General features: G+C 37.6%; 1 protein-coding gene across 7 annotated transcripts in view; it reads right to left on the bottom strand.

The window, feature by feature from the left end:
• Positions 1 to 15,403, bottom strand: part of Dcun1d4 (defective in cullin neddylation 1 domain containing 4) — a 79,296-nt gene that overhangs the window by 38,784 nt on the left and 25,109 nt on the right. For all 7 annotated transcript variants that reach the window (XM_010640232.3, XM_010640229.3, XM_019209967.1 and 4 more), the window contains 2 exons: positions 8,920 to 9,034; positions 6,013 to 6,104 (listed from right to left, as the gene is read on the bottom strand). In XM_010640232.3, coding sequence (XP_010638534.1) covers positions 6,013 to 6,104; positions 8,920 to 9,034 — 207 coding nt within the window. The remainder of the gene's footprint in view (positions 1 to 6,012; positions 6,105 to 8,919; positions 9,035 to 15,403) is intronic.

Below are 15,403 nucleotides of genomic sequence, written 5' to 3'. Positions count from 1 at the left end.
CTTCTACTTGCATGAACTTCATCTTGCCATGGTCACCAATAACCCCTGAATTTTCAAATCTAATACACACGCTTAAACTTTATTCTGTCTGACCTCCTTCTGACTTGCGGAAATAAGCTCTATATTCACAAATTGTCTCTTTTCCCATGGTTTCTGGAAGTACTCTCTTGTCTGGTTTTCCTTCTTCCTCTTATCTTTTGGCTCCTTTATATGTTCTTTTATTTCTCTTATCTAAGTTTGATGCACAGAGTTCCATCCCCATTCCTCTTGTAGTCTATTCTACTACACATTCTCCCTTAGAAATTTTATCTATCTCTGGAAGTTCAAGTACTACCAGGATCTCATCTAGCCCACACTACCTTCTTGCTTTTGGCCTGTCTGCCACTTTATTATCCGACTACCTTACCTCCTGTTAAACTACCATAACTAGACTTATTTTTTGCCCCAAACTGACTCCCCTACTGCTGTTCACACTTTCAAACACCATCTCACAAAATGGAGTCTGTCAACTTTCTATACCAACAACGGTTATCTTCTTTCTGTAGTTTATCTCAGCTATGGCACCAACAGAAACAAAAGCCTGAGCATCATCCATCTTGCATTCCTCTTTTTTCCCCACATTCCACAGCTAATGAGTATTAATTGTATTCCAAGTATTACCTTTCCAATATTACTTAATAGGACCTTTCCTGTACCATACTGGTTCAGGTTTTATTATCACTCAGAACTCTGACCCATGCTCCACACAGCCACAAACAGCTTCATCTTAAAGGCAAGCCTATGCAAAACTCTTCATTGGCTCTCTACGGTCTACAGATAGTCTGAGTCTTTGGCATATCAAACAAGGCTCTCTATGATCTAGCACCTCCCTTCTCTTCCTTCTTCATATATTTCCACATGCATTCATCTCAGAAAGAAATCAACAGCTACTGTTAAATGAATAAAGGTCCAGAAACACCTTAATTCTTCTCTTTACCACAAATAGCTGATACCACACTGCACTTTGTGGCTCAGCCATCTTCCCTGGATAACTTTTTCAGTCTTTAAGATTAGAACCAGCCATAGTCAGCCCAATCCACCACCTCAGAGGCCATTCAGGCACTGCTCTGTGACCCCATGCCAACGTTGGGAATAGCTGTCTCACACTTTAGCACTATGCACTCAAAAAGTGCCAATCCATCTGTCTTATCGTCATAGTTCCTTGAGGGGAAGAGCTTCAATACTCTTCCTGCAACCTCAGCACACCATCAGGCACTGCTCAATAAAAATGCATGAAACCAAAATACAGAAATCATTTTACTCTTGTCCCTTAGCCCCTAGATCCAGCAAGTCACCTACTCTGGCAGAATCTACTATATTACCATGTCTATTTCATTCAAGTAACATTTACCAGACATAACCTCGAGTGTTCACTGTGGTAGTTGCTTGGGTACAGAGAGGACAATAACATGGTTCCTGGCCTCCAAGGAGGAGAGAAATCATAGGGCTGATTTCAGTACAAAGTAATAGAACCACAATAAAACAAGGGCGATAAATCATAGGGAGGTTTTAAAACAGACACAGACTACCCCAAAAGCATGGAGGAGGTTGACCTCAACAGAGGATGAACAGGAAGATCACCACGCTTGCTGGGAATTTCGTATTACTTCTCTACTTCAAATCTTTGGTTCTCCTGAAATTCAAATTCAGGGCCTTCCTCATAACCTGACCAAAGCAAATGCTTTTTCTCCAAGTCATATGTTCCTCTTAATGACAAATGTGCTGTTTTGTTGGAAAAAAGAAGTCTTGCTCCATATATTCAACTCTGTTAACTTTTTATGAGATTTTCTTTTTTTTTCTTTTGGTACCAAGAATCAAACTTGGGTCCTTGTGCTTGTGAGGCAGGCAGCAGCACCACTGAGCTAAATCCCTGGCTGGGACTTTCTTTTTGTCTCTCCCTTTATATTTCTTGTATATACCTCTAATTTTCTTGTATATACCTCTTATTTTCTTATCTAGACTATTAGGAAAAATCAAATACAAGTTTATAATTTAGGGGGATTCTGTACATTAATACAGGAATGATACAAAATTTTATTTGAAAGTAAAAACAAAATGTTTTTAAATAAGTCACACATGTGTAAACACCGAATAGTCTCTCTGGTGTGAATAAACTGTAATAATACATAAGATCCTAAATAAGATTACTGACATTGTGAAATGGGAAGAAATGGGCTATAAAGATGTAGGGAAGGTGGGATGGGTAAGGGAAGGGTAATAAGGGACAAGAAAAAATGTGAGATAATGAAAAGATGGAAATAAAGTGTTTGTAGATGGGGAGGGGAGGAGGGGATGAAGGGAGGGCAGGGACAAGGAGAAAAAATGAGAACCAAGACCTGTCATGTAGAGGTGCAAGATCCCAATGATGAATGTTACTGTACTGTATACCTAAAATGTACCAATAAACTCAATTAAAGCTGAAAAAAAAATGTTTTAAAAACAAGATTTTCACTCTATTCTCCCTTCCCCCCAAAGCAACCATTTATTAGAGTTTTTTTAAAGGTCCTTCCCAAATAAGTCATCTATGGAATTCTATAAACAAAGACTATATATTTACTTAATATTTTCTATATGTGTCCTGGCAAGTCTCTTTAGCTTTCCAGTTATACATAATTTAGTCATTTCATCTTTGATAAATGAGTATTTTTGCCTCTTCCTTCCCAATATTTATGTTCCTTGCTTCTTTCTCTGACAGCACTAGCTAGTAACTTCTACAGCAGTGGCAAGTAAGACCAGTATGACTCTCGAGGCTCATTCTTGAGTCAAATGGAACCATTTGATACACTGTCAGCTCTGGATTTGAGTGTGCACATATCCACATGTAAATGGTCTTGTACATATTACACACACTACACAGTAATACATTCACATTTCATTGAATTCACTATAGAAAAGATACAAAATAAAACTGAAAGATACAAAATGATATAAACAGAGCAAAAAAGAAAGCCACTTTTCCCTTCCTTTACCAGTTAGGCATGTATCTTCCAAGACTTTTTTGCTACGTGTTTGAGAAAATACATAATAAAGAGCAATTTTTAAATGTTTACCTTCTGCACACATGGGTTCATGCTGTGCCTATAACTTTACACCTTGCTTTTGTCACTGTATCCTGTATTCCTCCTGGGACAGTGCCCATACATCTGCTTTATTCTTGTTAGCTGATACTTTTTACATGACTCTGTTACATGTGCATGTGTAGCTACTGTACTTGCGTTTTCCACACCATTTCACCAGTGGAAAATTCTGAGTCTTGGCAACTAAAGGTCATTCTGCTAAGGAGGCACTCACCTATTCCCATTCTGCTATGAGATTTTGTTTTTAGGAATAGTTTTTTTTAATTATCTACTGATCCCACTGAATAATGGATGCATAGACCTTGGGGGTAAAAGTTACTCAACATTTTAAAATATTACTCAAGCTCTTCCAATTGCCATTTACTCTTGAACTTACTACCACCACCACTCCCCCCACCCACATCTCTCAGCCTGTTCACCTGGCTTGCCTGTCTCCCGCTTGCTGTCCCCCTCTGGTAACCTCCAACCTGGCTATTGCCTACTTTTCTGCCCACATTTACAGTGGTAATGCTTCTTCACTTTGTGGCCTATTTGCCACACTTCGAAATGAACTTGGAGCACAGATACATGGTGACCCTTGAAGACAGGTTAGGTTAGGATGCAGCCCAAAGCACACCCTGTCAGGCATCCTGCTTCTTCTTCCAGCTTGCTTGTCTCAAACAATACTGGTCTACACTTCCAATTCAGGGAGTGGCATATTCAAAGTGAAAATAGGGCCAATTGGGGCTTTTGGTAATTCCCAATTTGAAGTCGTGCTCCCTACTGATAAGATACACAAAAAATAGCAAAAGAAGGAAAGGGGTAAAAGAGGTGAGAGATGGGCACATCTACACAAACTTCTCATAGGGACGAATTACAAGCAATCACCCAGCAGGGATCTCCAAGGAAGTGAAATAATGTAGCTTAACTTTTATTCTGAAATGTGACCTTTCTGCAGCCAAAAAAAAAGGCGAACAAAGGGAAATCCCACCCTGCTCTCTATTAAAAAAAGATATTAAAAAAAATAAAATAAAAAAATTTAAAAAATGTTTACACTTGCTTATTACGGAATATACATACAAAAAAGTCAAAATAGCTGTGCTACTTTGGTGGGATTTTGTTTAAAATTTCCTTTTTATACATTTTCATAAAGTAAGTGTTAATATAGGAAAGCAAAAGACCTTACCAAAGTAATAAGCATATGAAAAAATTTTTCATTCAACACCCATTTCCTGAGTCCTTGGCAAAGTGTCAACCTCTTTTACTAGGATTATAAAATGCCTTCAAGAGATTCATGTTCTAACGAAGTAAACAAAAAACCAGATGAATTTTAATACCATGTAAGTGTCTACCATGTAAGTGTACTAGACTACATCCTTTGAACAAAATCCGGTTGAAACTAATGAGAATTCACTAGAAAAATATTGCAGTTATCTCACAAAAATTCATTAAGTCCAAAGAAAAACTAAAGGAATCAGGATTGTTCTTCTGCCAGAAAAGAAAGATGCTCTTCTCTCAGTTTAAATCTGAAAATATCCAAAAAAATTTTGGTTTCCCTATACCAGAATCTTCTCTGCAAGGTTCTTATCAGAAAAGAGATAAGTGAGGATGGGGGGAAATGGCCAGATCAGGCCTCAGGGATAAATCCTCATCTTGATACTCAATGAGAAGGGAACAAGTTATGAAGAAAATTGTAAAGGAGTACAAGAAAGGCTGTTAGGCTAATTAAGGGGCTTAAGACATGCAATCATAAGTAGAGACATACTTTAATATAGAATTAAATGGCTAGCATGTAATACAGGTTTTTTCACTGATCAATAAATCAGAACTAAAGAGAACAGTTATCAGACGGAAACATGGAGAAAAGCATCCCAACAGGGAGTTATTATTTATCCCATAGATAGCAGAGGCAGAGGTGGGGATATCATTAGATAACATGTGTGATCTGTGTAGTCCTTTTTTCTCCCAAAGACTGTAACAGACACATGGAACCTGATTTAGAACAGAAATGAATGACAAAAAAGAAAAAACAAAACAAAAAAAAAACCATTGATTTGAAAGTTGCTGCAAGTCAAACCGATAGGTTACAAAAGGGCCTGAAATAAAGTGAGGAAAAACAAAGGGAAAAGAGCCTATAGCTCAAGCTTTATCTAAAATTTTTTCTTTTTCTCTTTTTATACCATATGGTCACAACAAATAAGCCCTAGCCTGCAATATTATAGTATCCAACCAATTATAAGCTGCAAAAATGAACCTGAATTTAGGACAGTTAAGTTACAAACATTTTCTGCCAAATGATCTTTCAAAATACAGACACTTGATATAAAGAAATTCCACCGCATTGCATGAGGGTTCAGAAACAGCAAAGCTTATTTTAACTTCAGTGCTTAAACCAAATAATTACCCATTATCAGCGATCTAAATAGGTTTCCTAGCAATCCAGAGTATTTCTCCCAAGTGTGTTTCATCTTTTCAGTTCCCTTCTAATGTTCTGAATTCTTTGGCTTAGCTGCTGGCTATAAATAGAACATTTAGTGATTCGTTTCAACTCTTCTGCTCTTCTCTCCCACAGAGGTATAAGCATACACACAACACACATATATATGCACTAAATCTGAAAGTACACAATTTTATATTCTTTCACCTCCACAAACAATGGATAGATGGACTGTATGACTAATTTTTGGCGCTGGGGATTAAATCCAAAGTCTTCCCACTGAGCTGTATTCCTAGCTTTCTGTAACTTTCTATTTTGAGACAGGGTCTCACTAAGTTGCCTAGGCTGGGCTTGAATTTATGATCCTCCTGCCTTAGCCTTCCAGAGTGCTGGGATTCTAAGCATGCACCACCTTGCCCAGCTTAAGGCACTTCTTATTCTCCCCAGAATCAGTCTTATGTGCTATAAAAGAGTACCTACCTGCATATTCATAGAACCATTCTAAGCACCGCTTACTTGAGAAGGCCTCTTCTTCGGTCTTAATTCTAGCTGAATCGTATTTTCGATACATGCTAAAAATTAAAAAAGTAGTTTTAATTTATTTAAGGATACTGAGTTCTACAAAGCAGCAGATGACCTTTTATCTTTTACCTAAGCCATCTATTTAATCAGTTTATAAGTATAAACATTTTACTTCCTGCATTTTCAACCTGAAGCTTATATATAACTAGTGTTGAAATACACAGTCACACCTTAATTTAGAATTAAACAGTAAGCACTTAATACAGGTTCTTTTGCTGATAAAAAAAAACATACAGAATTAAATAGAAGTTATTTGATATACTCTCTACTGCTCACCAGCCAAACTTAAATACAGAATGAAAGTAAGAAAGACTCAGTTGCTTTCTTCAATTTATGATCCTAAAAATGACTTATGTCTCTCCATTAAGTTACTGGCAGGTTGAGTACAAAGCACTGCCTAAAGAACCACGTGTCAATCCCAGGCAACACAGAGAACATTAAGCAAATAAAAAGAAACATCAACTCATGTCCAAGCTTCCTGGAAAAAAATTCAGGTGTAAGGTTGACAAGACAAAGTCCCTCATATGGCTCCCTGATTGCTGTAACTCTCCAAGCCTCAAGACAAAATAGAGACAACCCTGGCTCCTGCTGCCCTCACACAATGCCAGTGCTGTGGAGGAGCCAGCCTAACCTGGACAGCCATCAGCAGCTTCCTACTGCAACTCAGCAGGAGCTCCTGAGCTCATACCCAGGGCTGAGGATGAAGAGCTTCCCCACATGGAGAGGGGAGAAGCAACAGTAGCTCAAAACCATGACTTGGGAGCTGGGGATTTAGTTCAGTGGTTCCACCTCATGGCTCAAAAGCTCACGGTCCTGAGTTCAATCCCCATTACCAAAAAAACAAACCCCACCATGACTCAGATATTAATATTATGAGTATACACATTTTAATCCACTATTTATATATAAACCAGGTCTGTCCATAAACATTTACATAATGTAAAATATAAAAAATCATACACTGCATAATTTTTTCTTACTGAACATTTACTAGATTATACATACACCTGATTAGAGAGTCTGGGTTTTATCATCAAAAAAAGAACATGGTTACAGGGTGTTGTTACTGAAAGTGCAAATCACAAATTTCCTATTTCTTTCTTAAGTGGTAGACATACAACCTGGAAATAAAAATGGACACTGGCCAAACATTCAGTTATGTTTTGATGCTAGGCCTACACATTCCTATATTAGCTCAAAGCCTATAATTAGTCAATAACCTGGAGGCCTTTGTATGATGTTGTATTTTTAATACATGTTTCACTGAAAAATATTCTACATAAAAACAGACCAAAACCATACAATGAAATACCAGTGAGTAAATAAAAGACATATAATATTGATACATGCTATTATACAGGTAAGCCTCAAAGACATTATGCTAAATGAAAGCAGCAAAACAAAAGACCATTTATATATAAAATGTTCACAAAGGAAATCTGTAGGAATAAAGTGTGGACTCACAGCTGCCTGAGTGACTGGACACCAGGCATGAGACTGGGCTGATGGAAATGTTCTAAAACTGATTTGAAGTGATGGTTTCAAGACTAAAAAAACAAAAGAAAAAACCCACTAAATTGTATACTTTAAAAGTATGAATTTTATGGTATGTAAAGTTGTTTTAAAGAAAGAGATCAAGCCCAAGAATAAAATTCAGAAACTACAATTCAGCTCCCAGTTTTTAATTTAGTTTTATCACACTAAATTAGATTGTGGTTTTAAAAAATGCTAAATAGGAACAAAATGCCATGTGATTTTTACAACTTACAATTCCCTGATAATAACATCCACACTGAAAAAATCAAATAACATGGCTCTGGTAAAACTAAAAATCACTAGCCCACAGACTGCTAATGATTATCTGTTAAATAGCTTGAGATATCAATGGTGGCATTATTTTCACATTTTCAGAGTTCATCTTTCTCTCCCTCCAACTGTGTTGTAGAAATGAACTATCACAGCAAGGAACAGTTTTCATCTAAATCCCCTTGATTTATAGATGTGGAAATTCCAGCCCATTAGTAAAGTGACCCACAGAGTCAGAATGGGAAAAAATGAAAGGCAGAAAAGATTAGATTATGTTTTCATTTTTTTTAAAGAACATGTCATGGCAGTGTATGCCCGTAATCCCACTACTTAGGAGGCTGAGGCAAGAAGAATGCTTTAAGTCCAGGATACAGAAACATCTCATCTTAAAAAAGGAGGAAAAAAAAAAGGAGATGTGAGATGGAGAGAGGTGAAATAATAAAGATGCCTAAAATAAATATACACAGTCCTTCAGAGTTAGCAAAATTAGCAGCTCAACTGTCTGAAAGGGAAGTGGTTTTTAACAGTTCTGTTTTTTTAAAGCTTTTATCAAATTCTCACCCATCTGAGAATAAACCCCAGCATGGCTAACATATCATGGAGATATACAGCACTTGGTATAGATGCTGTTCTCCAGCCCTGTAGTAACAATAGTGAATGATACCCTCAAAGAATAGACACCAATTCTGTGGTCTTCAAAAGGCACACATGAAGGCTTTCAAAGTAAAAACTAATGCCACCCTAGTATGGGTGGATGAGCAGATTACAATAAAACTTTGATTTTTAAGAACTCAAATTACCTATTTTGTTTTTATGTCTTAAAAAACCCCAGACATAAAGCAAGCACCATTAAATAATTAGGTGAAAGGTCATCTGGCAGAACCAAAACAATGTTCCAGCTGGCATCTGAATACTAAGATGACTCAGCCTAGATTAAGTGGACATGTGTATCTTCAACACCCATGTCACTGATTTGGGTCTACAGCTTCTGCAACATACCTATCATGTCTACTCTTCTTGGCAGATAAGTCATCTCCAGAGGCAGGTCTTCTCTTTTTCCTTGGGGGCATCACTTTACTAAAGCAGTCCGAAGAACTGCAAGATCGCAGGCTTCCTACAGAACAAATTCAGAGAACACAAAATTAAAGCATGGCACACAGTAACTCTTTTAAGCAGCACTACTGATGAATTAGAAATATCCATGCCTTGCACTAAAGGGCTTAGGATGTTATCAGAAAATGCTATAAAGAGGGAAAATGGTTTTTAGTTCCTCTTTGAGAAAATAGTTACGAAACGAACCTAGCAATGACACAAACAAGTGAATTCTCCCCACCACCCCAAATCACACCAGAAATAGAATCGAATGAAATTTCAATTTAGACTCCAAAAATCTAATGGAAATTGCCTAAACTTTCTGCTTCTCCTAGATGACAGTGTAGCTTCATGTACAAATGTCCTACTATGATATTTATGCACTTCATGAGGCAAGGCCAGCTCAACCAATAACATTGACTCTGAAATACACACAAGCATGTAGATGTATGACATGAACATGAACAAAGTTTCCCCAATAGGCTCTGTTGTTTCTGCTCCTGGAACTACTCTGCCTCTCTCAGTCCAGGCTTATAATCAGGAAGAATAACTTTCATTTGGTAAAAGGTGTTAAAATTTAACAAAAGATAATAATGACAATATTGAACACTTACTGAGAATTACTGTGAGCCAGCCCTGTTCAACGAAGGCCCTATCAACTAAGCTAAAAGCTCATTAACAAATCTATGAAGAAAAAAATCTCTGTTGTCTCAGGCAAGAAAATGAAGCAGAAAGAAGTTACTACATAAATGGCAAAACTGAGATTCAAACCCAGGCAGTCTTGCCTCAGACAGTCTTAAACCATTATAAATTACAAGACAAACATCTTGCTTTGGCACAAGTGCTATCAGAACTGTCACTTAGTTTGCACAATAACTCTGAACGACAGGTAGGTCAAAAGATAATCTCTAGCAGATAGGAAAACCATGGATCAGTCATTTCAGTGACTTTCTAGACTCACACATTTAGATGAATTCTAGGCCACACATCTTTCTTTCCTTTTCTCTTTAGCCCTTGGCTGAAGGCCCTAGACTCTCCGTGAGCAGTGTGGACAGGACAGCATGTGAAGGTGCGAGGGTTCAGTGACCTGCACTTGTGTTTAATGTCCCCCCTCTCAAAGCCTTATGCTTTTCCAGAGGTGGCTGAATCTAGAGTGTGTGACTGACTCATGGTAGGGCTTGGGATTAAGTGTGTGAGTGCCCCCTGACCTAAGTAGTCTGAATAAGATAAAAGGGGCAGGAAGACACTGGTAAGGCCCTTCTGTTACCTTTGCTACTGTGTGGGTGCCATGTCATTCCTCCTCTTCCATGTCGGTTTGTCATTTCTGTCTTGGAGCCAGTTGACTATGGACTGAAACCTCTACGAACTGTAAGCCAAATACATGCTTTCCTTTTAACTTCAGGTGTCGGTATTTTGTCTCAGCTATGAAAGAAAAGTACCTAACACATACACACAATGAATGAGCTGCAACTCTTCAGCTAATTAAGGTCTAGGCAACCGCTAACCTATTCGGCTCTCTTGTTCATCATCTAAAGGACGGGAATGGTGATATCTATCAGCATTTTCAGAAAGAAAAACATCCATTCAGTAAACGCATGGTGCTAATCACTGGGTTTAAGTACATACAGCCCAGCAGCAATGCCAGCTCTCAGCTTTGTCTGCTACCACCACTGTGAGATCATGAAAGCAACTCAGAAGCACAGAGAAGGGACCTCAGCAGAGAAAAGCCAGGCTGTCCTCTCAGTTCCACCACACACAGGTCCATCAGGTAAGGAAGGTTCATTTAACAAACAGTATGGGTAGATACACAGTGAGTGTAAACAGCTCTGTCAAAACACTAGCTCTGAAGGCAAGGAAAAAACAGTCAACAGCTGAACCCAGATCAAGCTAAGAGCAAAGATCAAGCCTGGGACCTGAATCCTAGTTTCTATTTAGACTTCTGCCATCATAACAAGTTCCCAGGGTGATATGCTTCAGGGAAATACCAAGCAAAAGTATTCCTTCTGACAGGAGCTCAGATTGGCCAAATGAGGCTGTTGCCCTGAGCATACAGTGGACAGCACCTATGCTAACACAGGCGGCTTGTCCCCTCAGCCCAGATACAAGCAATCTGAAACAGGTGATGTCCAGCCACATTTCCAGGGCCCAGCTAGACCTGTCCTTCCAAGACTGGAAAGTAAAGGGCTCATCAGAGATAAAAGGCACCCATTTGCGCCTCTCCCTACAAAAGCAGGGAAGCTGGGCACAGTGGTACAACCGCTACAATCCCAGCACTTGGGAGGCAAAGGCAGGAGAATCGCTGCAAGTTCAAGGCCAGCACAGGCTAGTGAATTCAAGACTAGCCTGAATTACATAAACAAAATCCTGTCTCAAAAAACAAGCAAACAACCTCCCCAAAGCAGTGAAAATTGGAAGAGTCAGAGAGAGCTGTCCCTGTCTACATGCCCCACTCCTCTTCCCTGTACGGTCTTATTTATAAACAAAACTAAAACATACAAAAAGATCCAAAGATCTGGAGTGACCCAGGCTTTCTCAGGCTGCCAACACAGAGGAAAAGAGGATTTATCCTTGTCTATTAATACCTCAGATGGGACTTGCAGAATGCAGAAATTTGCCCCGCCTAGCTGTGAAATCTGTGATACTGTCCAGAAATGTAGAGCACTCCTGACACCTGGAGTGTGCTTCTCCCTCTCCCTCCCTGGATGTGTTAGGGGTGAAGGAAAGACATTTTCTTCTAAGAGCAGTCATGGTTTCTGAGCATCTGGCCTGGCAGTAACCTGTCTCCATCTGCAAGTATCTGCAGAACAGAGGAAAATGCACTTATCTCCTCAGTCCATAGGAAACGAACACTTTAAAATAATGTCTTCTCCAATAAAACTTAATACTAGCTTCTCTACCATCTGCTTCTCCATAAACACTGGTTTAATGTCTGGCTTTCTCTGAAGCCTACTTGTCAAGCATAGCATGTTTTTGGTGAATCAACAAACATCATAAGTTAAAAACATTTTTTTCCTTAATGCTGTTTAAAATTTCACAAATCATTTTTTCTTGCATCTGTGTAAAACCTAACTCATATTTGAAACATCCCAAATTTGGCTATTTATTCTTTCATCTAGCCAACACTTTTATCTCTTAGCTGAGACATGACCCTCTTTTAAAGTAAGTGACTGTTACAAGGCCAGTTCTCACCAAAATGCCAAGTCTATTCACTATTCAGCCTCCCTGATGTCTACCACAGTTCAGCACTCTAATGCACCAGGCTGGTGGCCAGCACTCACAGGAAGGATGGGGCCACTCAGTCCCAGGGAAGCCAAGGTCTAAGAAACACACAGCTTTGCTCTTCCAAACACAACCACCCTAGGACCCAAATTGACAGGAAAAGTTTCACTATTGAAAAACTACGTTTTAATGCAATGGAAAAGACGTTTAATGTAATAACGTGTCAATATGAACAAAATCAACAAATACACAGAGCACCTAACTAAAGATACTTGTCCCAAACTGCTCCCTTCCCTCACTGATCAATCAATCCTAACTGAGCAAGAACAACTAAAAATTTTTAAGTGCGCATTTAAAGGTTTGCAATATCTTGTTCACTTTACTTGTGAACACAGCAGTGTAATATAGTATCTTATAGTAAAAAGATATTTACATTATTGAGCCATTTAGTAGATTCATAATAAATACTTGTATAAATGCATTCCTAAAACATGAATAAATAAAATTCTGCTTAAAAATGAAGAGTACATTTCCAGAACTTGAAATATCTATGACTAGATAATACAACATCATTTCTGACTTTTTATCCCATTTGTCAGCAAAACAAACCCTTGACTATAAGTTTCCTGCCAGGCAATTTTTAAAAAATAAACATGAGGATGTTTGCTTCTTTAAAATAATTCAACGGCAAGTTTTTAAACAATAAAAACATTGAAATCTAAACAAATGTTCTACACATTTAATTTACTTGTATCATTAAATTCTGACTTCCCTGATTCAGACTTTTATCACTGAACCTATTTCAACTATATAAACAAGATTATGTCTCAAATCTAAACTGTATCTTGTTATCTTTAAACTATAAAAAATAGGACACAAATACAAGCAACAATGTTATGGAATATTTGATTCAGAGAATGAACTACAGATCATGTGCTATTATTATAGGTAAAGGCAAACTATCCAGACTGATGTTTTGTTACATTAACAATGATTAGAAAGCAACTTTTTTCCCCCCAGTACTGGGGATTGAGCCAGGCAGCCTCCTGCAATGTAAGAAGTAGTCTTCAGCTGAGCTACATCCCTAGCACAAAGAAATCTATCATCTTTACCAAATAAAGGAGTTTCTAGCACTTCTACATGGAATGGACAAAGAAAAGGAATCAATACACCCTTTGCCAGAAGCTTTTAATGTGCTGTTGGTCCTGTAGGAATGCAGTACTCAAGGGTTATGATTTGAATTCAGGTTAATTCATTCTATTTCATTATTTCAAGAGAACAATTTTTTTAACTGACCATATTTTCAAATAAACCAGTCAATAAATATCTAGCCTTTCTTCACACATTCAACAACTGTAACTACTGCCAAAAATTTTCAAGAGGTCTGTCCTAGTACGTCAAAAATAGCCAAGAAAATCAAGTTTAAAAGGCAACTTGAGTTCACCTAGAATAGACCTAAGGCCCTTGAATGTCCATCCAGTCTGCTGTTCTGGTATTAATTTAACTAGACATTTGACTCTTGGGGAGGGGGAGTGTCAATAAGGTGGTTCTTGCTATGTAGTCCAGGCTGGCAATGAACTTATGGTGATCCTCCTGCCTCAGCCTCCCCAGTGCAGGGGCAATGCTATAAATGCATTACCTGTTTCCTGTTTTTTGTTTATTTGGGATTTTTTTGTGGTTGTTGTTGGTTTTCTTTTGTTTTTGTTGTTTTTTGTTTTGAGACAGGGTCTTGCTATGTAATACAGGCTGGCCTTGAACTCGAGTAATCCTCCTGCACAGCCTCCCAAGTGCTAGGATTCAGGTATGCACCACCTACCTAACACACCTTCTAAACCTGTTACTCTTACATTATGCCTGGGTAGGTGTCCCACTGCCTCTATATATCTATAAAATATATATTTAAAAGAATATGTGTATGTATTTACATACTTGTCATTTTGCCTTACTGGCCTCAGTAAAATGAGTCTCTGTCAGAATTAGTTTCCCATAAGACACATCAATTTGGGTGTTCAATTTCTAGTCTTTGCAAAACAGGAGGTTTACAGAATTAGAAAGTGTTTCTCACTTTTCCAGACTTAGAGAAATTGCATATTTCAATACAAAAACATTCTCTAATTTTTCATTTCAGTGAACTTGTTATACCATAGCCTTGTTTCACTTAACATTTTACATGGCTCATTTTGCCATTTAGTATTTTATATATCACTACTTCAATTCACTTCTCCCTGAACAATGTCAAAAACTTAATAATTTAAGTTAATAGACTGCATTTAAGACATCTTGCCAGTACCTAATATCTTATTTCATTTTCTTGATCACTCACTGAAATGCTTGAGTGAAAACTATGTAAACACATAAATTTTTATCCTACTATTTAAGACAAAAGAAATCTCTTTTCCTTTCCCTCTAAATAATTTTGACTTCTGACACCTATCATCTTCCTTACACTTTTGTTGTTTTTCTCTGTTTGACATTTTTAATTCATTCCTTCTGCTCTGGGCTACTTCTGCAAAATTAACTACTGATTCCAAACAAATTCTAAAGACAGGATTTGGCTCTTCCACTTGCAGTATTTCTAGAAGCTGCTCAAACTCCTGTAGGGCTAACTTGCTCAGATTTCCAAATAGCAAAAGTTTTACATTGTATGGGAGTCACAAGTGATACTATTAAAGACAAAATGTTAATGAAGTAGACTAGTCTAAGCAAAAATTAATGCTGAGACACTGGCTAAGCATTTATGAGACATAGGGCATTTACCAGCATGTCACAACAAAATGTCAGACACAATGATAACCCCCAAAACGGAACAATAGGCCTAAAGCAAAATGTACTTCTTTCACATTCTTTACAATTTAGTTATTAAAAATGCCACATTCCAGGTTAAATAATTAGGTGTGAAATTTACTACAGAAAAGTACTCATTTAAATCAAAACTTCAGAATTAACTACATAATGTACAGGGATTCAGAATTGAAAAGATTACCATAGTTTAAAGAAAGACAACCTAAGGTATCACAAAAACAAAATTGAGTTTTAAAAATTAAAACTAAATTTAAAACATCCTGACAGCCCAACAATATATTTCAGAATGAAGAAATAAATGCTAAGTTAAAGAAACAAGCACATAACAAACATACCTAAGCATAAAAATGTCTGAAATTGTCAACATCAA

The sequence above is a fragment of the Fukomys damarensis genome, unplaced genomic scaffold (genome assembly GCF_012274545.1).
Source record: "Fukomys damarensis isolate Sample0158 unplaced genomic scaffold, DMR_v1.0_HiC HiC_scaffold_35, whole genome shotgun sequence".
Lineage (NCBI taxonomy): Eukaryota > Metazoa > Chordata > Mammalia > Rodentia > Bathyergidae > Fukomys > Fukomys damarensis.
The sequence above is the reverse complement of the archived record's forward strand: the minus strand, read 5'-3'. Positions and strand labels throughout refer to the sequence as shown.